This window comes from Poeciliopsis prolifica, unplaced genomic scaffold (assembly GCF_027474105.1).
Source record: "Poeciliopsis prolifica strain line A6 unplaced genomic scaffold, Auburn_PproV2 SCAFFOLD064, whole genome shotgun sequence".
In the NCBI taxonomy this organism is placed as follows: Eukaryota; Metazoa; Chordata; class Actinopteri; order Cyprinodontiformes; family Poeciliidae; genus Poeciliopsis; species Poeciliopsis prolifica.
Window position 1 is genome coordinate 871,957 of NW_026562439.1, and position 22,878 is coordinate 894,834.

At 37.4% G+C, this 22,878-nt stretch overlaps 2 protein-coding genes across 2 annotated transcripts; one reads left to right on the forward strand and one right to left on the reverse strand.

Annotated features, from left to right (window-relative positions):
• The first annotated feature begins 411 nt into the window (after nucleotides 1-411).
• Nucleotides 412-12,193, forward strand: abcg2d (ATP-binding cassette, sub-family G (WHITE), member 2d). Its single transcript, XM_055019919.1, has 16 exons — nucleotides 412-451; nucleotides 1,856-2,090; nucleotides 3,518-3,577; nucleotides 3,996-4,110; nucleotides 4,197-4,349; nucleotides 5,022-5,179; nucleotides 5,891-6,042; nucleotides 6,550-6,639; nucleotides 6,965-7,215; nucleotides 9,081-9,163; nucleotides 9,789-9,878; nucleotides 9,955-10,076; nucleotides 10,152-10,306; nucleotides 10,856-10,945; nucleotides 11,803-11,912; nucleotides 11,982-12,193. Exons 2-16 carry the CDS (start codon nucleotides 1,879-1,881, stop codon nucleotides 12,127-12,129), a joined length of 1,989 nt encoding a protein of 662 aa, XP_054875894.1. The 5' UTR covers nucleotides 412-451; nucleotides 1,856-1,878; the 3' UTR covers nucleotides 12,130-12,193.
• A 111-nt stretch (nucleotides 12,194-12,304) lies between these two features.
• On the reverse strand, nucleotides 12,305-22,022 carry pkd2 (polycystic kidney disease 2). Its single transcript, XM_055019918.1, has 15 exons — nucleotides 21,106-22,022; nucleotides 19,948-20,061; nucleotides 18,954-19,087; nucleotides 17,956-18,206; nucleotides 17,628-17,852; nucleotides 17,169-17,397; nucleotides 16,916-17,086; nucleotides 16,106-16,287; nucleotides 15,889-16,009; nucleotides 15,716-15,814; nucleotides 14,724-14,845; nucleotides 14,520-14,637; nucleotides 13,923-14,086; nucleotides 13,157-13,304; nucleotides 12,305-12,976 (listed from the first exon to the last, which is right to left on the reverse strand). Exons 1-15 carry the CDS (start codon nucleotides 21,506-21,508, stop codon nucleotides 12,779-12,781), a joined length of 2,679 nt encoding a protein of 892 aa, XP_054875893.1. The 5' UTR covers nucleotides 21,509-22,022; the 3' UTR covers nucleotides 12,305-12,778.
• Between the last annotated feature and the right edge of the window lie 856 nt (nucleotides 22,023-22,878).

Below are 22,878 nucleotides of genomic sequence, written 5' to 3' on the forward strand. Positions count from 1 at the left end.
CTGCTGAAAAGTTACTTGTAAATTAGTTTAGTCTTATTTCATGTGTGCTGAGAGATTTTCACTAGAAATGGGACCAAAATGTAAAACTTTGTGTTTCGATACTTTCCCAGAGTCATGTTGGTTTGGTTTTTTTCCCCTTGATAAATAAATTGAAAACAGCTTCTTTATATTTACTCAGGTTCCCTTTATGAATCGAAGCGGCTGGATAAGTGGAAAAAAGCAAAACGGTGACATGTTTGGTAAAAGAACGAGAAGAAAAGTTGCAGTGAATCGTTATGAAATGATGAAAAGTGAAGGTCTGAACATCCAGCTGAAGGGAGTTAAAGGGTTACTGCCCCATGCAGCGTGGTGGGGGTCGCAGTTAAACCTGTCAGCCCCTAATGAGTTGATGTTACTCAGCCTCAACTCTTCCTCTCAGTCTGCAGCCGCCATCGCTCCTCTTCATCGATCGGTGAGTCGCTGATAAAATCAATCTGTTTCCAGAGACGTCGTGATGCTGATCCTCAGGTTTCACAAACCGCTTTGGAAAAACAAATATACTTAGTCAGATGTATTGTGAGGTGATTTTATTCCAGTCAACTATGATATTAAAAGTATTAGATGTAAACTCCCAGCTTAACTGTGACAATTTGCTACAATAATATGTTTTATCAATGTATATTCATTCATCAAAACCCTTGTTCTGTTTTCTCATCTTCTGAAAATACATTTGAATTCCTTGCAGAAAAACAGAAATCCTCACAGATGGGAAAATAAAAAGAAATGAGGATGTTTTGTTTGTTAAAATAAGAACTGAAGGCTAATAATTGCTTTATATTTATGCTCATTTGAAGGAGTTTAACTAATTTCAGCTGCAATCAGAGGCCTAATAGCAGCATGTTTTTAATTATTCAATTATCAAGTTATGTTCCTATCAACAAAGGAGGTTTTGCTAATGAAAACAATGCAAATCTCTGAAAATATATTTTACATTTCAAAGTATCTCAAAGAAAAATATAAGAGAAACTTTTCTCCACGTTTTTAGATCAAATAAGCTTGGTTATCTTAAAATAAAAATATCTCGTGTTACAGGAAATGACTGGGAAGTAAGCTTTTCATTTTTATAGAAAATTTTGTATCTCATCACTTCTTTGAATTAACTGTGCTGGTCTCTAATGACATTAAATTAAATATATGCAATAAACAGTAACAGAGCTGTTGAAAAAATAAAGAAAAAAGGAAAAATGGATCCCAAATTCTAATGATAAACATACAAGTGCAAAGAAATCAAGAGAACAATAAAATGAAACTAAAAAAATGATCAAAGTAAATTGTTAAATTAAGGAAAAATAATAAAAACATAAAAATAAAGCGAAAAAAACAAAAGTGAAGCGAATAAATTAATAAATAAAAAGAGAATGTGCTCAAAACCAGGGGAATTGATACTTTCTCCAGTATAATTTAGATCAAAAATGTATTATTTGCTTCCTCGTTTGGAACATTTTAAACATTATATCTGACTAAATAAAGTCTAAAAGAACAAAAACAATGAAAATATGCACAAAAACATTGAATCTACTTGATCAATCTGATTTTCAGATATTAATGTTTTGCAGCTTCTGTGTCATTTCCTTTTTGTATTTTAGCTGGAAATAACATGAAATAACTTCCTAATATTAATAATGATGATGAATTTAAAATCTAAAGTGGCATCTTCACACACCTATTTGATAACTTTATTGATACACAGATCAATAAACCGCAAATAAACAGTTTTCTATTCACAATCTTCAGTTCGTCTGGCAGCCATTTATGATTCTGACATCAAAATCTTTGACTTATATTTCATAGATCAAAAGTCTCTTTGCGTTTTCAGGGTTCTTGGTTCTGTTCGGACTGATGGAGGGCGCCGGTCACGTCAACATTGCGATGATAGAAGAGGTCGGCACCAATGGGACGTCTCCACCAAAGATGAGTCCGGACTCTAACAGAACCAGCCAGGCTTGTGGTTCCACTGTCAGCTTCCACAGCATCCAGTATAAAGTCCAAATGAGGAGCAGCTTCTTCTGCGAAGCCAAACCGAACCCAAAAGAGGTTCTGACGGACCTCAAGTGAGTCTGTTTGTTCCATTAAATCATCATCAGAACGGTAAAGTAGGAGCTTCGCTTTGTTTTTAGTCAATAAATCCATAATAGAGTTTAAATTTGGGACATTTTAGTTTCTTTTCAGTCATGCGTTTGTTAACACATTTGGCAACATTTTATTTCAACAGTTTTAATGAAACTTTTAATGCAGCTTTGCTTTAAAAGCTTCATTATTTAGTGAATATTTATTATTATTCTCTAAATAATAACGACTGAAAAAACCCAATTCTGAAATTGGGATGATTTAATAATCATTAAATAACAATGATTATTATTTAGAGAATAATCATTACTCGGTAAACAATGACACTTTTAAAACAAACTTGGATTAAAAGTTGCATTAATGGTCAACTGTGCATTAAAAGTGTCAACTTTGCATTATTCAGTCGTTTAAAGTTGACACTTTTAATGCAGCTTTGCTTTAAAAATGAAATTTAAAAAAACCATTAACATTATCTTAATCCAACTTTTAATGCAACTATTCTTTGAAAGTTTCATTATTTATCAACTAATGCAAGATTGTCACTTTTAATGGACTTTTAATGCAACGTTGCATTAAAAGTGTCCTTATTTACTGAATGACACTTTGTGGCATAAACATCCATGAAGACTCCTTCATGTTTATGGCAGCATCATGTCAGTCTTATGCACACAGCTTCTAATAAAATGTTTCTAAATATCTAGCAATAGATTTTTGAAAAGCTCAACAGAATATTTTTTGCAAACCGTTGAGATCACAGGAGTCGTCTATCAAATTCGAGAGAAAAATTTCAGCTAATTATTTTTGACTAGACGTAGCAGCGTATTTTAATAACCCTTTCAAGTCACTGAAATTATGGAGAACTTTGTTCTTGTCAATTCTGCAGGATTTGGCTCATTGTGCTGCGGAACAATAGTGAATGGACTCTTACAGTGGTTCCTCTCAGATGGTATTAACGGCTACTGACATTTCCCATGGAAGAATGGATCATTTCATAAGTGTTTTGACCTCCACCTGCCTCTCTGTTAATTATATTATATTAAGCATGGGTTCTTGCATATAATCTCTCTAATGCAGTAAAGCGCAGACTGCCAGGGAATCGAATTAAACAGCGTCACGTGATTCACCTCCGGAGTTTGATTCAGTCTTATTTTTCTTTTTGTTTCACTGACTCTTTGAGAATTTTCTTTAAGAGCTTCAAAGGATTTGCTCTTGACTTTCTTCCCCCTCGATTGTTATTCACTAGGCTTTTTTGTTTCCACCTTTCATGAGGTATTGTTGCTTTTTTAATCTTGAGAAAATGCTTCAATGGAGATTATTTATCTGCTCGTGAATTCTCAGCAAAATGAACGAATTTACTGCTGTGAACGGCTGTTAAAATGCTTTTTATTTATGTTTCTTGTTTGTGTTTCAGTGGGATTATGAGGCCTGGCTTAAATGCTATTCTTGGACCAACTGGAAGTGGAAAATCTTCGTAAGTATTAATCGCTTATCTACATTTAAAACATTCACAGCAACTCTGGAAGATGTTCTGGTAAAAAAACTGGATTATTTTAGCTCATCAAGATGGATTAAGAAGAAAATCTCAGATTGGTTCAATCAAAATCTGACATCCAATTTGAATTACTTTTCTCCTCGCTTTCTTTTGTTAAAAATAAAATTGAAAATATTTTTGAAAAACTTGCTTTTACTTTAATTGAACTGACCTTAATTTAATGTCCAAATAAATACAAGCTATAAAATATCTGAGGTTATAAAAACGGTGAGCGATCTGATATCACTGAACTAAGGAAGCCCAAAGACTGCAACTGTGAAAAAACTATTAAAAGTCTTTCAATTTTTACACCAAATTTTTAGTAAATCTTGTGATATCAACATTGCTTTTCCTAAAGTTTTTTGGACATCCTGGCCGGGAGAAAAGATCCTTTGGGTTTATTAGGGGAAGTTCTTATCGACGGAGCGCCACAGCCTCCAAACTTCAAGTGTCTCTCTGGCTATGTGGTCCAGGTGAGTTCATCAAACACCTACTTCCTTGTAAAGTCAAAATAAACGTGGTGTTTATCGCTGTGTGGACGATGGTGCCTCGTTTCCAGGAAGATGTGGTCATGGAGACTCTCACCGTGAGGCAGAATCTGAGTTTCTCTGCAGCGCTTCGGCTTCCTGCCTCTGTGCCACAACGTGAGAAAGAAGCTCGAGTTGATCGTCTCCTGAGGGAGCTGTGTCTCACCAAAGTGGCTGACGCAAAGGTAGAAGATAAAAACCTCCTCAAATGAGTTATTAAAGCTGCAGAATGTAACTTTTAATTTTGAAAAATGAATTTTTTTACATATCTGTTGAAAGTTTCTCTTTGTTGTGATGACAAAATAAAATAATGGCCTTAATCAAAAAAGTCAGCACCTCTTTTTTTCCAAACAATGATTTAGGCAAAAAAAAAAAGAGGAAAGAATGCCATTATTTCAGGAAGGTGAAAAGATTGATCTCTTCCAGCTACTATTATTGTCTGAAGAACTGCATCGCTCCCAACCAATAGCAGCCAATCAGAGCCAGGAGGAGGAGCTTAGCGCTGTCAATCAGCGTGATGAATGCACTGTTAAATGTGCAAATGGTGGAGAAACAACTTACGGTTACTGGAAAGCCATTTTTCCACCACCATCAGTAGAACAAGCAGCATAGACATGATTGACAGCGCTAAGACCCGCCTCCTGGATCTCATTGGTTGCTTCTAGTTAGCACTGGGAGAAGTGGAAGAAGGCAGAGGAGCTTGATATTTTCAAAGATAATCTTTCTCATACTGACACTATGTCACAACAGTTTCAGCAAATATGTAAAAAATATTTTGTATAAAAGTTACAGACTGCAGCGTAAAGGGTTAATCTGCTCCAGAAGTAAAACACATCAGATTTGTTTTGTTTCTGCAGGTGGGCTCACAGCTGACCCGGGGAATCTCAGGAGGTGAGAGAAAGAGAACCAGCATTGGGATGGAGCTGATCATGGATCCTGCGGTTCTGTTTCTGGACGAACCGACCACGGGCCTCGACGCCAGCACAGCCAACTCCGTCCTGCTGCTGCTCAAAAGGTGAACAAACCCGCAGCGCGTTTCCGTCAACCACAGAACTGAGCAAACTGGAATTACAGAAACATATTCCAGTCACAAAAGTTTGACTCATTTGGCAAAAAAATACGGGTGTTAAATAAGTAGATTTATCAAGGAAATAAATGTCACATCGAAAGGCTAATAAATATATTCAGAAACACAAAAACAAATGATATTATATCTATAATTTCAGTTTGTTTTAATTAGTTTCAGTTCCAATTAGTAACCCCACATTAATTGCTGTTTTTAATAATGATGTTTTCCCAGTTTCAGTTTTAGTTATTTTGTTAGTTTGAATGAACTATAAAAACATTTGTTGTACATTGTCATTGTAACAGTAAACTTTGCAATCTGACACTTTGATATTGGGCGTCTGTCTCTTTAAGCAGGGCAGACGTCTCTGTCGGCAGCGCAGGTTGTCCCGTCAGACCATCAGTTCACGAAACCACACAAAGAAAGTTAGAGCAAAAAGCTTGTAAAATGATCCCATATCTTTGAGACCTTGAGAGGGTTAAGAAACTCTTTCTGCTTTCAGCACATCGTCTCAACAACATTCACCTAATTATGACTTTTACAAACTACAGAAGTATTTTTTTTTATCAGGATGCCAATATGTGTGTTTGCTTCTGTTTATGGGAACGGAGAGTAACATGTTTGTGTTTATATTGCAGTGTGTGTTTACTGTGTCCTCAGGATGGCCAGTCATGGTCGAACTATAATCATGTCCATCCACCAGCCGCGTTACTCCATCTACCGACTGTTTGACTCCCTGACTCTGCTGGTTGGTGGGAGAATGGTGTACCATGGACCAGCCTCCAACGCGTTGGACTACTTTACCAACATTGGTGACAACAGTTGCAATTCCATTACTAATCTTTGTCTATTTTCTGATTAATTTAAAAGGAAAACAAACAAAAAAAACAGAATTTAGCAAGGTGTCTAAAAAAACCCTAATCATCGTCCTACTAACTCCTGTCGTCTTCTTTGGCGTTTCTGCCAGTAGTAACATCTAACTGTTACTACTCGTTTTTCCATCGCTGTTTTACAAAGTACATCCACTTCAATACGCTAAAAAAAACACTTAATCTAGAGCAATTTCTTAATCTAAAAACTTGAGTCTTTTCTTATCATTTTCCATTAAGCAAATTTATTTTCATAATTTTAATTTGTGCAACTTGATGGTTATTTGAAATGCAACCAGTGATCTTGATGGAATCTCATCATATCTTTACGGATTTGTTGCTGAGTTTGATTTGTTGCTGAGTTTGATTTGTTGCTGAGTTTGATTTGTTGCTGAGTTTGATTTGTTGCTGAGTTTGATTGGGTCTATTGGGTTTGTTATAATGTTCCAGGTTATCAATGTGAACCTCACAACAACCCAGCAGATTTCTTTCTGGATGTTATAAATGGAGACTTTATGAAGCCATTTAACGACATAGCAGGTAAATTCATGTGAAATTTGTGCATTCACGTAGTTTGTATCCGTTCCTCTGTCAATACTGAACCAGAACTAATTACAGTCTTATTGTGAGTATCTGTTTAAAAAATGAAGAGCAAAAGGAAAACATCAGATTAAGGAGAAATATCTCCAGTAGACGGATTATATCTGAAAGAAATTTGATTTTGGTTTCACTTTTCTCCCAATAAAGACATTCAAAATGTAGATACATACAAAACAGAAAATGGTGTCTTCATCTGCTGTGATGCAGTCTGACTCTGACTCATGAGACGTTTTCAAAGCTTTTTACCTTGTGTGCCCATGAATAGATGTGGCTCTTGAGGAACCCGGTTCTACCAGGCAGAACATCGAGAAACGCCTCGTGGAAGAGTTCAAGAACAGCAGCTGCGCTGGCGAAACACGAGTCGAGTTGAGGCGTATTCTCCAAACCAAGGAATGCGTTTCGCAGATGAGGCCTTGCAGCGTCACCTACAACACCTCCTTCCTTCACCAACTCCACTGGGTTTTTCGGAGAACCTTCCAGAACCTCATGTTGACTCCACAAACGTCTGTGGCTCAGGTGAACCTATTGATTCACACTAATCTTCTCATTTTTGTTTTTAAAACACTTCTAAAGAAAAAGAGCGCATGATGTATTTATGTCTTTTTATATCATAATAATAAACTATGGGTTGTTGTTTGTAAAGTTAGTCAAAAAGAAAAAAACTAACAGCAATAATTTGGTTTATTCAGTCTGTCAAGAAAGAAAGAAAAATGGAAATTAATTTTTCAAAATATTCATTCATTAATAAATGTAAGTCTCAAATTGAATATTTCATCAGAAAGCATAATTCGCCAATAAAATATTTAGTTTGAAGATAAATATTTAGTTTAGCTTGCTATCTAAATCTATAGTTTGGAGCTTCATATTTAGCTTGCTCGTTTAAATTTAGTTTGAAATTGTGACATTTAGAAATGCTTGAATAATAGAATGAAAATATGACTTTGAAAAATGAGTCCCCATCTTTCTTCTCTTATAATTAACACCAAATTAATGGGGTCATTTTTATTGCTCCGGTTAGTCGTCCTGGGGCAGTGAAATGCTGTTAAAAGTCTCCTCACTTTAAGAATTACTAACTAATTGGCTCTAAGAGTCACAATAATCCCAACAGAAGTTTTCTCGGAGGCATGGCTGCTCTAATCGGCTTTGGCAACTGTTGTGATCCTGCTCCTGCCTCTCTGGGTTTGGATCTGAACTGATATCATATCAGGCTTTTGCCCCTTTGGCCCGGATCTGGGAGTCGTCACATGATGGTGCCATGACCCGTCGCTCTTCGCCGCCCTTGATTCCACATGAGGGACTGAGGAGAATGAGGTCAAAAAGCCTCAACCTCACTGACTTATCCGCTCACCCTGGGAACCTCTCGGTCCTGTCATGACCCGTAACTTGTTAGGCTTCAGCTTGTATTGCTGTGAGCTCTTTCAGGACATTTTTTTTTTCATTGTAGACTTAAATTTAAATACCAGACAAAAGTAATCTGAGTAATTACAAAACACAATTTTCAGGTTATTTAATTTATTATTGGAAAAATACTATCTAAACCAACGTTGCCCTATATAAAGTAGCTTTACCCTTCACTTCTAAAGTTATGAATGAATTGACCGTTTGGTTTTTGGCTCAAATTCACTGGCCACATCCAAGCCTGATTACTTTTAGAGCAAGAAATAACTTTAATATTCAGCTAATGTAAACAAAACACAACTTTGTAATTGCTGTGTTTCCATTAAAGCAACTTAATTAAAATCACATGAGTAAGTTTGTTGGTGCAGTAAATCGTTAAAAGAAACATATCATAATCCTCCAACTACTTCCTGTTGTCTTCTTCATGGTCTGTCCAGGAGTAGCAGGTTGATCACATGATTCCCATGATGGAAAAACAATGTTTCCATTCCACATTTTGATACGGCCAAATAATTAAAAAAACACCTCACCAAAAATATTATTGAATTTACTTTTTAAATTTTGTGCAATTATGTGGTTAATGGAAACACAGCTATAGATGCTCAGTTGGTGTCAGATTGGTTGAAATTAGTGCTTAAGCATTTACTACTTACTATGTTGGTTCATGATCCAACAATAAGAAAGACTGACTGCACAAAATAGCACTGACTGTAAAGAAAAAGACCAAAACCGCTGCTGAAAAACACAAAGATCCATTTCATATTTCCCAGAAAACATCATGACGGTCACCCAAACTTCAGCGGAAATATTCTGTGGATCCATCAGACCAAAGTGGGACTTTCTGGAAGGTCTTGGTTTCATGTGGTGTAAAACTAACACATGATGTTCTTTCAGAAGAGATAGTCATAACAACAGTCATGATCTGGGCCTTTTCTGCGTTCAGTAATTGATGGAACGATGGATTTTGGTCTCTCCGTTTTCAGGTGGGAGTCAACATTTTCCTTGCCCTCGTTGTAGGATCCATTTTCTTTGCAGTCCAAGATGATCAGAGTGGTCTTCAAAACAGGTCAGAAAATCAAATCACTTCAAGAACATCTACAGAGAATCAGGTCTAGATTTTCCCCACCATTCCTATTTAAAGAGACTCTTCACAGTCAGACTCAGACATGCAGAAAAGGGAGATCATGGAGACGATCCACTCTGGATTTAGTTACTGTTTTGCACCAAATATGTTAAATCAGTTAATAAGTATTGAAAACTGCAGTTACAATAAACACAAAACGTATAAATAATGCAATATTGGTTTAAAGTTTTCACTTATGGTTTCTGACTCTGATGTTTTATTGTCCAGGTAATTAGTTTCTAATGGTGACATCCCATTTGGTGCCCCCTTGTGGTCACAGCAAATTATTTTTTTTTACAAATTTAATTGATTTAAAAGGTTAAAACTGAAAACAACGCCACAAAATATGTAAAGAAATATTGAATTTTACATTATTTTTCTCACTTCTATTTACTACTGAATAATGACTGCATTCATTTTGTGAATAAATGCTGATTTTCTGATTTGAATAGGCAATGAGTTCTGCTGTGGAAAATTGATCTCATGTTAGATATTTGGATATGCTACCAGAAAATTTTTTCCACCAAAATCCTTTTTTTGCCTTTTTCTGGCTTGTTGTTCCCTGCAGGATGGGCGCGCTCTTTTTCATCACGACCAACCAGTGTTTCAGCACCGTGTCTGCAGCCGAGCTCTTCATCGCAGAGAGGAACCTGTTTGTGTATGTCGTCCTGCAAGAAGACAAAACGTCCTCGGCTGAAACTTTTGGACTCTTAATATCTGCCATCTTGTCACAGGCATGAGTACATCAGTGGCTACTACAGAGTGTCTGTGTACTTCCTATCTAAAATCCTGTGTGACCTCGCCATGCGAACCGTCACCTCTGTCATCTTCAGCGCCGTCGTCTACTTTCTGATTGGTAAAAATGTTCTTGATCAGCAGATCTCTGTTGTTTCTGAAGGAACACTGAGACGATGTCCTCCTGTCTCCTCAGGGCTGAAGTCCACAGTGGAAGCTTTTCTCATCTTCACATTCACAGTGACCTTGGTGGCCTACACGGCCACAGCCATGACCATGGCCATCTCAGCCAATCAGAGCGTCGTCGCTCTCGCCAACATCTTCATGACCATAACGTTTGTCTTCATGATGGTGAGAATGCTGCCAATGTTTGATGGAAACAAGACACTTTTTAAAAATTTGGGGGCTGGAACCTACAGATATTTTAGTAATTGATTATTCTGACAATTAATCAATTATTTGATTGTTTTAGAACTCGATTGATGAATTATTCTGATGATTAATCAGATTAAAAAATGAACAAATTTTTTATTTAACCACCTAAGCCATTTTATATAGTCCTAGAAATACAACAGTAGCTAAATACAATAACTAAATTTTTATAAAAAAACATTTTCTGAAATAATCTAATGATTATTTTGGTAATTGATCAATTGATTATTTTGACAATTAGTCGAATAAAAAGTGACACATTCTACATATTTTTCAATACAATACTTAAGACTTTTTCTACATAATCTGCATGTACCAAGTTGAATCCAGATTGGACCGATCCTATTTTACAGAACTCTGCCAGGATTTGGGTGACTTATTGAGAAAAGGAGGATATTTCAGAGCAGCTACAGCCTGTCTGCTGTGGAAAAGCGTCCTGAAAGTCTCTGCATGTTGATCTGTTTGCAGATTTTCTCCGGTCTGCTGGTGAACCTTCCCAGCATCGTGGACTGGCTGGCCTGGCTGAAGTACTTCAGCATTCCTCGATACGGCTTCGCAGTAAGTGTGAACAGAGGAAAACCAACAGGAACTCATTTGAAACATTTTTATGTTTGACACGTTTACTAACTAGAAGAAGTAACACCACACTGTGAAGTACACATGCTATATAATCATGTTAATACATCGCTGTATATAGAAACTGTCAATCATTTATATATTTTGCTATGTATTTAAATATATTTCATGAATATATATCGTATAATATAATGTGTAAACACATATATGATCTATGCTTGTCTAAGAAAGAAGGAAGAAGACGACAGGAAGTAGTAAATGATAGTTTCTGCTTTTTTTATTTTCAACCAGAGCTCTCACACCGTCACAGTTCATAAAAAGTTGTACATCATTCTAACGTGTTGAATCCTCAGCTCTTCTGTAAAACCACCATCAACAATTTCCCCCAAACGTCGCAAACACAGACGCTCCCAAGTAAGCAGGGCTTGTCAATTAAGACGCTGTCCTCTGATTGGCTGATAGATGAGCTCATTTAACTGTTTACATTGCCACGATTTTCAAGGACTTATCGTGTGAAAAAACTTATTTTCATTTCATTTCTTATATAATGCAAACACCACAGTTGCAAAATTGTGTTTTCATCTTTAGCGGAATATTGTCTAAGATTTGCTCACATTTGTAATGAAAACTCGGCTGGTTTCCGTTCCAAGGAGTCTCACAGTTAGCATCCCTCAGTTCATGTCTAACAGAGGGAACCAAAATCTCAACAGAAAAAAAAATTAAAAATCAGGAAGGAGGCAATGCCCTTTTCACACTTCTGTATGTTATGTAAGTGTGTTTGAGTTACTTTTTTTCTTGAGTTTTCTGTTTTTCTTGATATCAATATCATCCACATTCAGGCCTTGAAGATCAACGAGTTTGTGGGTTTGAATTTCTGCGAGGAGCCGCAGATCCAGAACGCCAACATGTCTGGATCGGCGGGCTACAGTGTGAGCGCAGCGGGCCAGATGTGAGTAAACCCTCCTGGATCACAAATCCTCCTCTGATCCAGTTACCAACCAGAGTCGTGTTCCTCCAGGTGTGCAGGTGAGCAGTACCTGGACTACCTGGGGATTGAGTACAGCTCCTGGGGATTGTGGGAAAACCATGTGGCGTTGACCGTTATGATGATCGTGTTCCTCTTCGTCGCCTACCTGAAACTGCGCTACATCAGGAAGTTCACCTGAACTAAACCGTAACATTTTAAGATTTATACTCTTATATGTGGCACCTGTTTCCCATAAAGAAACGATACATAAAATGCTTGGCTCTGAACAAACGTCTGCAAAGCTAGAAATTACATTTATAGAGAAAAATGTGTCAACATGGAGGAAAACTAAATCAGGAAAGTAAAAATCAGACTTTTGTTTCTTATTAAGATTTATTTGGCAAAACAGATTAAAAACAAAAAGATTGTCAATCAAGAGAGATTTTAAGGCAATAAAAATAAATGCACAGGCTTCCTGTGAACACTGTTCGCACTCCAAGTTGAAGTTTGTTTTAAGTTACAATATGTATCATAATGAAATCATAAGATGATTAACTCAAAGCTTAGTTGATGAGCAGAGTAAATATGACATGTTGTGTGACTGTGATGTGAGGCTGCAGCGTTAAAAAGCAGGTGGGTTTTTTCCATACACAGAATATGCCTGCAGTTTGACTTCATCATCTTCTCTCATCAGGATAAAGCTTTTTGATTGGACAGATTCTGTCTCTAGCAAATTAAACACCTTCAGGAGCAAATTTTCTCTGAAAAATCTCCATTTTTTTTACAATTACAGGAGTTTTCTCAGTAGTGTCTTTCCGGATCGGGGTAATTCTGAACTTGTCGGGTGTTTAGACATGAACGGGTCCGTTTGAGCCGACATCGAGGCCGTCCACCGACAGGGAGGACGGAGGACGGGCCCGCGGGCCCACCGGAGTGTGGCTGACCTGCGAACCCAAGTCGTCTGACTCCCAGCGCTCCAGCTCCTCCCTCACCAGCCGCTCCGTCTGCTCCCTGTGGACGTCCGTGTCGCGGCCCAAACGCTCGTCCTGAAAGGAAAAATCCGTTAAGAACGGCTGAAACAATAAATCAAATGAATCATGAAAAAGCATTTAGCTCTGGCTATAAGAGCATTAGCATAAGATTTGTTTGTCAAAAAGTTTGTTTATTGGGGCTATTTTTCTAAAATGAGGAGCCTGAAGTATCCAACACAATCAGATGCTTCTCACCTCCATGACTCCGTCCAGCAGCCGGCCCAGAACATCTCTCCTTTTCAGTTTAGCTCGCTCCATTCCCTCCAGCTTCACTATGACAGCGTCGATCTTCGACACGATGCTGCCGATGGAGTGCTCCATCCGGTCCACTCGCCTCACCAGGCTGGCACAAAGAAAACAGGAGGATCCGGATTCCGTTTGTGTTTTTATGAAACGGCATCAAGACTCTGACGCAATCAAATGGTTTTAGTTTTAGGAAACACGTTTGTCACCATTATCACCGTCAATACCAATCAATAAAGGAGAACCTCAGGGCTCCGCTGTTAGATAATTCCAACTTCATCAAATCATCTCCTCATATCCGCCTATGTTACATTTCTATGTTGATGACATAAATCTATTTCAACTCTAAAGACTGATTTAAAGCCTGGATGTGTGCAACTCTTCTTTAACACTCTTTGTTCTGGTTCCAAAAGAACTGAGAACCTTTTAGAAACAGGCAGGCGATTCTTCTGTCATTTGGTCGAAGGTTTGCAGCCTTGCTTTCATCTCTGGTTTGTTTTCTGATCCATCACTAAATTCACGTTTTCCCCCCCCAGAAAACCAACTCTGGATTCTCTCATGAATGCCTTCTATAGGGTTGAAACGATTAGATTTATCATGATGAATCAATTATTGAAATAACCAACTAGTTTTGTAATTGATTCATCATTAACTGGAGTATAAAGAACAACGTCACTCAGAGCAGTGTTTAAGCCAGAGGACGGACTGATCTGCATACACTTGAAACTCTTCGTATGAGACGCCGCCTGAGCTGCTGCCGCGCCGACGGGAACTGTGACCCGAGTCTTCGTCATCGTCCTCCTCCGAGTCGTCCTGCGTCCGAGGGAAGCTGCGCCCGCTGCTGGGTCGGGTCAGCGAATTTCGCTCCAGCTCCAAGTCCTCCTAGCGTATGAACAGAAACACACTGAGCGTCTGAACGACAAAAACACAAAATCTTACCAGCTACTTTTGGTCCAATTCATGCAAATGCACCTGAAATTAGACAAAACTAACTCACCAGTAACTGTTCAGGAACATATAGTAATTTTTGATTGTGGATGAAAAACTAATAGTAAGATGGGAGATTATTTCACTTATATCACAGGAAAAATGTCTTATTATAAGCTAAATAATCTCCGAATGGAGCAAGTATTTTTTCATCAATACAAGGAATTATTTACTTAAGCCGAGCTTGCTCAAAGGTTATTTGTAGTTTTTCTAATTTCAAGTGTAATAAGATATTTGCACTTGAAACTAGACCAAAACTACTAGATAAGATTTTGTGTTTTTGTTTTTCTTCATCCCAAAGGAAGGGGTCGTTCGCTTCATCACTCACTCTCTCTTTCTCCAAGTCGTCTCTCATCTGCTGGTGTTCGTGCTCCGTCAGCTCCGGGTCGCCGTCCTGATCGTATTTAGCAAAGATGGCCTGAATCTCTGCGTCTGTGTGGCCTTTTCTGAACCACACAAAAACACAGAACACATGAGTGACAAGCTGTATGCGTGCAGAACCCATCATCACTGATGTGAGGCTCTCAGTCACCCTTTTAGATCCTGACGCAGCTCATCAAAGTTCATTTTACTGCTCGCTTGTTGCAAACCACTGGAGATTTCGTCCACCGGCGTTTTCTTCAGTCTTAACTTCATCAAAGCTTTGTTGCAGCCCTGCAGGGAGGAAACAAATTGAATTACATCTTTAAATAAACACATTCATACATTTGATTAGGAATGAGTCCTACTGGCTTACTCTGCAAGCTTTTTTATAGTTTGTAACTTTCCATTAACCTCAACGGTTCCTTTTCGTCTTCAGTGTCCCACTTATTCAGTATTTCAGTCATTAGGTTTCCACTGACCATAGAATTGCACAAATTGGAATTATAAAATTAAACTTGCATTATGGAAACACGACAATTTTGAAAATACTTTTTTTTGGTGCTAATATGAGGTGGTTTTTCAGCTGTATTGAAATTACTGAATTCTGCAAAACTGCAATGGAAACATTTTTTCACATCACACAAGTGAGATCAACAAAAGGATGTTACTACTGGTGGAAATGACAAAGAAGATGACTGGAAGTAGTTGGGGGATCATGGCACAGAATATTTTTTAACAACTTATTAAATTCACTTGTGAATTTAATTGTGTTTCTTATTTAATGAAAACACCGCAATCATAAAATTATGTTTTTTCAACATTGTTTGACGTTTCAACAAAGTTGTGCACACATTTGTAGAGGAAACACAGATAATGTTCTCATTATCTATGTCACTCTGTCGTATTTTATTTATTAGTATTGTTGCAAAGGTCTTGCCATATCTGTTAATTCTTTTGAATGTATTATTTATTTCAGAAATTCTTTTACCTTTCCATACACAAGTTAAAAAACAAAACAAACAAAAACCCACAATTCTGAAAAAACAAAAGACAAAAATCATGGCGAAGCTATTTATGTGTTTTGTATTTGTGCTAGAAACAGGGACTTAAAAGAAAACGTTCCTTGAAGTAATGAGATAAATATGTATTTTCTTTTGATACCTTCTTGATGAGGTCAGTCATTTCCATCTCACACCTCTGCTGGGACATGTCTGCCTTCACCTCAGAGTAGGTGTCATTGATGATAGCCAGGAACATGTTCTGTACGGACAAAAATGTTTTGGTTTTGTCACTCTTACAGTAATAAGTCAAAGCCATGTGTAACCGTCACTTACCATTAATATAAAGAAAATAAAGAAGACAAATGTTGTAAAATAAACAGGTCCGAGAACTGGGTTTGACTGCTCAATCTCTGAGAAGTCAAAGTCTCCCAGAGTGATGCGGAACTGAGTGAATCTACCCAAAACACAAAACATCAGACCTTAATAAAACAGAAACATGTCTCAAATTAAATGTTGCTGGATTTGTGAGATAAAACCGTTTTTTTCTTACACGCTGGCTTGGAAAGTGCTGAAATCATTGACTTGCGTCCCAAACACCAAGTAGGCGAGCTGAGCATACGCCAGGAAGATGATGAAGAACATGATGGCGAACCCTGTGAGGTCTTTGGCGCAGCGGGACATGGTGGTGGACAGCTGACTCATGGTCTTATTGAAGTTGATGAACTTAAACAGCTGGTGGAGATGAAGAACGTGATGTTAGAATAAGGAAAGTCCCATCAACCTTTTTCACTTCCGATACTAATATCTGTGGTTTGGTAAATCAGCCAATACAGATCCAATACAGAAAAACAGTGTTGAATAAACCTAAAATGTTTTTTTTTAATGCAGACGTAAATGCACTGAGTTACAAATTTATTTGATAACTATGTACAGTTAAATAAACAAATAACTTAAGTTTGGTCAAACATGTAAAAATAAAACAACTTTAATTTGTTCAGACAAAAACAGCCGATCTAAAATTAATAATAAAGAAAATTCTAAAAACAATAGGTTTTTGGTCAAAAAAGTAAAATATAAACTGCAACAAAAAATTTCCAAAAGTTGCAGAAAGTGCAGTTAAGTATTCTAATTAAAATAAATCAGATGTGCAGCATAAAAATGTATTCAAAATTCCTAGTCCTGAGGATTTTGAAATGATTGAAAATGCCCAAAAATCAATGTTAGTCTGCTTTTTTTTAAATTAATTTTTGTACATTTGTAAATATGGGGACTGGCACAGATATTAATATCAGCTCGGTGTATCTCCAGTTAATTTGGACATTTTTAGAGTAAAGCTGAATTGCAGGAGGAGGATTTGCACCTTGACCCAGGAGAAAAACACAATGACAGCTGCCAGGTTGTTGAACTGGACCTGGAGGCTGGCCAGAGGCTCAAAGCTGGGGTGAGCTGTGTAGTTCTCCAACAGCCCACTCAGCAAGTTTCGGGCCATGGCTGTTCTGGTTATGTTCATAATAATGGCCACAACGCTCAACTACAATGAAAATAAAATAATAAAATTGCATTAGTATGATTTCAACTGGATTCACTGCTGGATTCATTGCTTTGATACGCACCACTACGATCAGAACGTCAAGACAGTTCCACATGCTCTTGAAGTAGTGCAGCTGGTGGATGTGGATTTCCAGCACTTCCTCCACAACGTAGTAGAGGATGAAGAGGCAGAAGGCCACCTCACACACGCCCACAAAGTAGTCCCAGCTGGACACGTATCGAATCAGACGCACGGTCTGGAAGTGCCAGGAGGTCACAGCCCCTCCGGTGGCCGGGAACTCCACCAGCAACCTGATGGACCCGGACATTCAGGTTCATTTCATGTTGGATAATTCTAGACACGGTATACAGAGAATATTCTGTATACCAAATACTATATGAGGAATATCATTGATTGGAAAAAGGATTATATTTTTGCATGTCTGACCAACAGGTCACCTGTCTGTAGCACTCAAGCTGAAAATCGGGCGATTCTGATCAGTTTTCTCTGTGTATCTTTATATCAGACTGATGACCGTTACCTGGCAATGCAGAAAAGATTTATATTTCCGTTGTAGACTGAGAAGTCAAGGAACACTGCTCTGGTGCCTCTGTCCAGCCACAGGTGGTCTTTCAGGAACTGCAGACGGTTTGCTGAGTCCTCCTTTGTCCGAGACAAGTCCTGGTAGTAGCCTCCACCTCCATACTTAGACACCTGCCCCCAGTGACTGCTGCTATTCATCTCACTCTGTGTGGTGTACACCCACCTGCCACACATCAAGAAAAAAACGTTTAGGGCAAAGTCATGCATTCAAAGGTCTAAATTTGCACAAATTTTTAAATTTAGTGCAGTATTTTGCATTAACTAACGCTGTTCCATTCTTTGGACCAAAGGAGGCGGTGTCCTCGTTGCTGGGGGTGTAAATGTTATAGCAGTCCTGAACCTCGTCCCTCAGGTCCTCGTGGACAGAGCAGGACTCGTTGCGGACCTTGACCTGCCGGAGCCGCGGTACGCCGAGGAGGAGATTCTCATAGAAGATGAAGCTCTGATTCTCTGGCAGGCTGTTGTTGTTGTACCAAACGTCCCAGTACATCCCATCAAGGAAGGGCCCCTGTGTGAACTGGAAGGGCAAAATAACCCAGTTTCTATTGCACATCGTGTCAGAAAGGGTAGTTTAGATGTAAAACTTGGTGGAAAAATCTTTACTTATTTATTAAATTATTTTAAAAAAAATAAGAATGAAATGCAAAATATAAAGATAATTAAATGAAATAAATTTAAAATAGAAATAGAAAAAAAATGATTTAATTATAACAAATAAGCAAAAATATCTAGAAACATAAAATGTGAAATAAGATCAAAACATAAAAATGGGAAATGATTTCAGTAAAAAAACATTTAAAAATTTTTTAAAACATGTTTTATGTAATTAGAAGAATAAATTAAAAATATATATAAAAAATTTAAACAAAATAAAAAATTTCAAATACAGAAAAATATGTGATTATTTAATTTAAAAATTAAATATAAAAAATCTAATTGTATTGTTAAAGAAAAATAATATATAAAATAAAAAAAACACAATTTAAAACATAATGGAAAAAAATTACTTTTCAAAAATATAGAAAAATTAAAATAAAAGAGATTAAAAAAATTAAATATCACTTTTAAAACTTTGAAAAAACAATAATTTAGTTATAAAGAGTAAAAACAAATAAAAACTTTAGAAATAAAATAAATTAAAAAGATTAATTTAGGAAAAAATATGTTTAAAATATACTGAAGAGTATGGAGAAACATTTATTTATTGCATTATTAAGAATAAAGATATAAAGAAATGAAAATAAAATAAAGGATTTAAAAAAACCTTCCAGAAGTCCTCCATGGTGGAGACGCTCCTGAATGTAGTTTGGTCCCCAGGAGACAACGTCGTGTCCAAGAATAGCTGAGACATAACTTTGGTGTAATAGTACATGTTGGAGTTCACCATGCCATACGTCACTGCAGAGCACAATCCAGAAAAACAGCAATGATGGCACAAGTTAGCATGTCATTAACCACGTCACCTTAAAACACCTTGAATTAAAACACAGGACATTTTCTTCCAGTTTTAGGGTTTTATGTTTTTAGACAGAACAAAAACAAAAAATGAAAAACATCAGGGAAGAAAATTATGTGGCAATATAGAACAAATGTCATATCATGCAAAGGCAAATACTGAAGGAATGTAAACTTCTGATTCTGAAGATGTCAATTAATAAATCTAAAATAATTGACATTATTTTTGTTGCATTTAGTAAATACAAATAATTTTGGTAATTCTAATTCACCTAAAACAAGAGAAGCTAGGTCTGAATTAACTTCTGACAGGGAGAAAAAAAAAGGTGTTTGTGTCTCTTTATTTGCTGTATGTAAAGTTCTGGTTTCAAGCTGATTAAAATCTAGAATCTAAGCTTTGATGCAGTGCATGTGTGACAGCAGCGTTCAGAGTCGGAGGAAACTAAATGGTCCAGTTCTGCCACAAAATCATTTCCTGATCCACCCAAAACCACAGAGTGAAACTTTTTCCCTGCAGCAAAAAGGGAAAAAAGGAACTTTAGCATTAGCTTTTTATTCATATGTTATTCACCAATTATATTTTTCCCGTCTAATAACTAAGTACTTCGATATGTGCACCGTTGTTGAAATTGAATCCCCCTGAAAAACGTTGGAAACTGGATAAATTCCTGCCAAACTCATTAGAGTAACAGCTTGAAAACTGTTGGGGGTTTGCAGCTTCAGGGGCAGAGCCAGATTTTAAGAAGCCTAAGAAAGGAATCTCTGCAGCAAAGATTGAAATTTCAAAGATTTTGTTTTCTTACAAACGCAAACAGTGATGAGGAAGCCAATATATGTGAGCATTTCCCTCAAGACGTTTCTGAGGTAGCGTTCTCTGCTGCTGTCGCTGTCCTCCATCAGCTCAGTTCCCCACAGAACTGCAAAGGAGACGATTAAATCATACATCACCACTTTAAGAGAATAATATACAATGTGTTCAATATGTTCTACTTTCACATATTATTGGAAAGCTTCAAGTTTCCAAAAATGTGATTATTACACCACAGATTTGGCGCTTTACTCTCAACACACCTTGAGTAAATCACTATTGGCACCTTGGTAAAATAAAAATTGTGTCTATTATAGTTGACAAAGACTAACAAAAAATAACTGAAACTGAGAAAACATTTTTGTTAACTGAAATAAATAAATATGCAATTAATAGGAAAGAACTATCTCACTGAAACTATGTCATGCATTTAGAAAACTAACTAAAACATACTGAAAATATAGATGTAATATCCTTTGTTTTTGGTTATTATGTATTAGTAAATAGTAAACAAAATTTATTTATTTCTAAATGTATTTATTTCCTTGCACAAGCTGTTGGCAAAAAAAAAATTGGTAAAATTTTTTGGTACCATGGAAAAGTTGGTATCAAACACCAGATTCAGTTGGTTGTTCAACAATAACTACACATACTAACTAATAAATCCAAGCAAACACACTCTAAAATCTAATGAAAAAACTAACTGAATAAGGTGGATTAGCAATTCTTGCTAACAACTGATGCTGTCAATGAGGACATTTGACATATTGTCTCTGCTTTCTGGATATGTTGGCATGTTGTGACAGTAATTAGACTGTCATACAGTAGTCTTTAGTCAGAGGCCTCTGGATTCATTGCAGCACTGACTGCTACTGGAGATTCTTCCTACCAACAGCATCACCATCCAGATACCTGGATGAAAATAAGTTATGCCAACATTTAATTTCCCTTTGGGAAAAATAAACTATTAAATAAAAACTACTGAATTTAATTTGACATTCCAACTTAAAAGACCTGTAATATTTTTGTAATGTGCCTTGAGAGGGCAACTGTTGTGATTGAATGCTGTATAAATGAACTGATTAATGAATTGAATCTAATTTTCAACAGCTTGCGAAAATGTTACTTTTTTTTAAAGTTCATCATGACTTACTTCTTATTTTCTGCAGAATCTGCTTCAAACAGCTGCGGTGCTCATGTCTGTCCTGCTGCCGGGCGCTTGTGGTCGGGGTCGGGTAGAGTCCTCCTCGGGGGATCTGGGCGCTGCTGCCCCCGCGGTTGTAGCTGCTGCAGCTGCTGCCGCTGGAGGCCGTGGACACCGACCTTCTCCCGGGACTCGCTTGAGGCCAGTCCGCCTCCATGATCTCTTCCTCCGGCTCGAACACCGGGTTGTCGCGGCTCCACGCTTGCCTGGACGGTGGAGACGGGGTCCCTATCACCCCTCCGAGACCCAGGTCTTGGTGCTGGATGTTCTCCATCTCTATCCCCTCGCTGGAGTCCGGTCCTTGGGCCGACCTGCTGGACTGGCTCTGGGGTCTGACTCGAGACGAACTCATGGTGGTCGGTTTAGCTGCTCTGAACGGTTCCGACCATCGGAATATGGACGGTTATCCCCCAAAACGAGGATAAAAATCTAAAACTACAAGGACTGATAAATTAAGAGTATTTGGCATAGAATTAATAAATGTATCTATAAAGTATACTGACTATTAGACGAGTTTAAGTCTTTTACAGTAAAGACGTTACATCGCTGCTGGTCCAGTAACAACCGTTTGAAAACTTTCTTCGACCCAGACTCAGAGGAACAACATATTTGGTTTAAAATAGTTCCCAAAAAGTGGACAAAGTAGTTAAATGGAACCGCGAAACTGGTCCCAGTAATTAAAAAGTCTTGTTTAAGTGAAAAAGCGGAGATGTTTTTCTTGTCCGGGAACAGCCATCTTGTTCTTCTCGGACCGTTCCCCCAAATTTTCTCCTCTTTTTTTCCGCCTCCTTCGTCCTGGACTCAGGTTTCACATGAAGTCATGGCGTCGAAGAGGAGGATGGAAAAACTCTCAGCGGAAAAGCCTTTTCATATTTTATCCGTGTAAAACATCTGGAAGTAATAACTACAGTATTGTATGATTATTTATCCCGTCTATGAACGTTGAGCTGTTTTTTGTGTCTTGGGGGCCAAAATACTGTTGAAGAAGGGAATAAAAATCAAATATATTTACATTCTTAGGGATTTTATTGAATAAGCTTAAAACTGCTTTGAAATTTGACAGAAATATATCCTTAACATCTGTTTTGGGTTGGCGTTGCCCTGGTAACAGACTCATTTCAACGATGACGTCAAAGTCGTGGTCTTCAAACTTTCAATTGAAATTCAGTTGATTTCAAAAATACTTTAGAAATTAAATGTCAAACTCATTTCATTGACGTATCTTCAAAGAGTCATTGTGGGTAGAGATGCTGAGGAAAGGAAAGACCTCCAGTAGCAGTCAGTGTTGCAACAAATCTACAGAGGCCTCTGACTGAAGACTGTTTCTGTTCTAATTTGTTCTTTTAGTTGACTTTTGTTCATCTTTCTTTTTGGGCTAAATACATTACATGTTTGGACAATTGTTCCTTCTGCTTTTGGATGATGTGCATCTAATGGGTCTTTGCTATTACTTTGTTGTACTTGTTAGATAGTTGTTAGGATGTGTAACTAATGGCAGTGGGGTCTGTTTTTGCTTTTTACAACTGGGGGGCAGTTGAAAGCTCAAATAATATCTAGACTTTAACATCAAATCCCATCAGAGTTAAAAAACAGGGGTTAATACAAGAGGAGAGAGAAAAGGATGAAGTTCAAACCATCTCTTCCATCTTACTCCATTGTCTCTTTGCCTGGCTTTCTAATCATGACAGTCATGAGATCATCATGCAGCAACAGTCTTCAGCC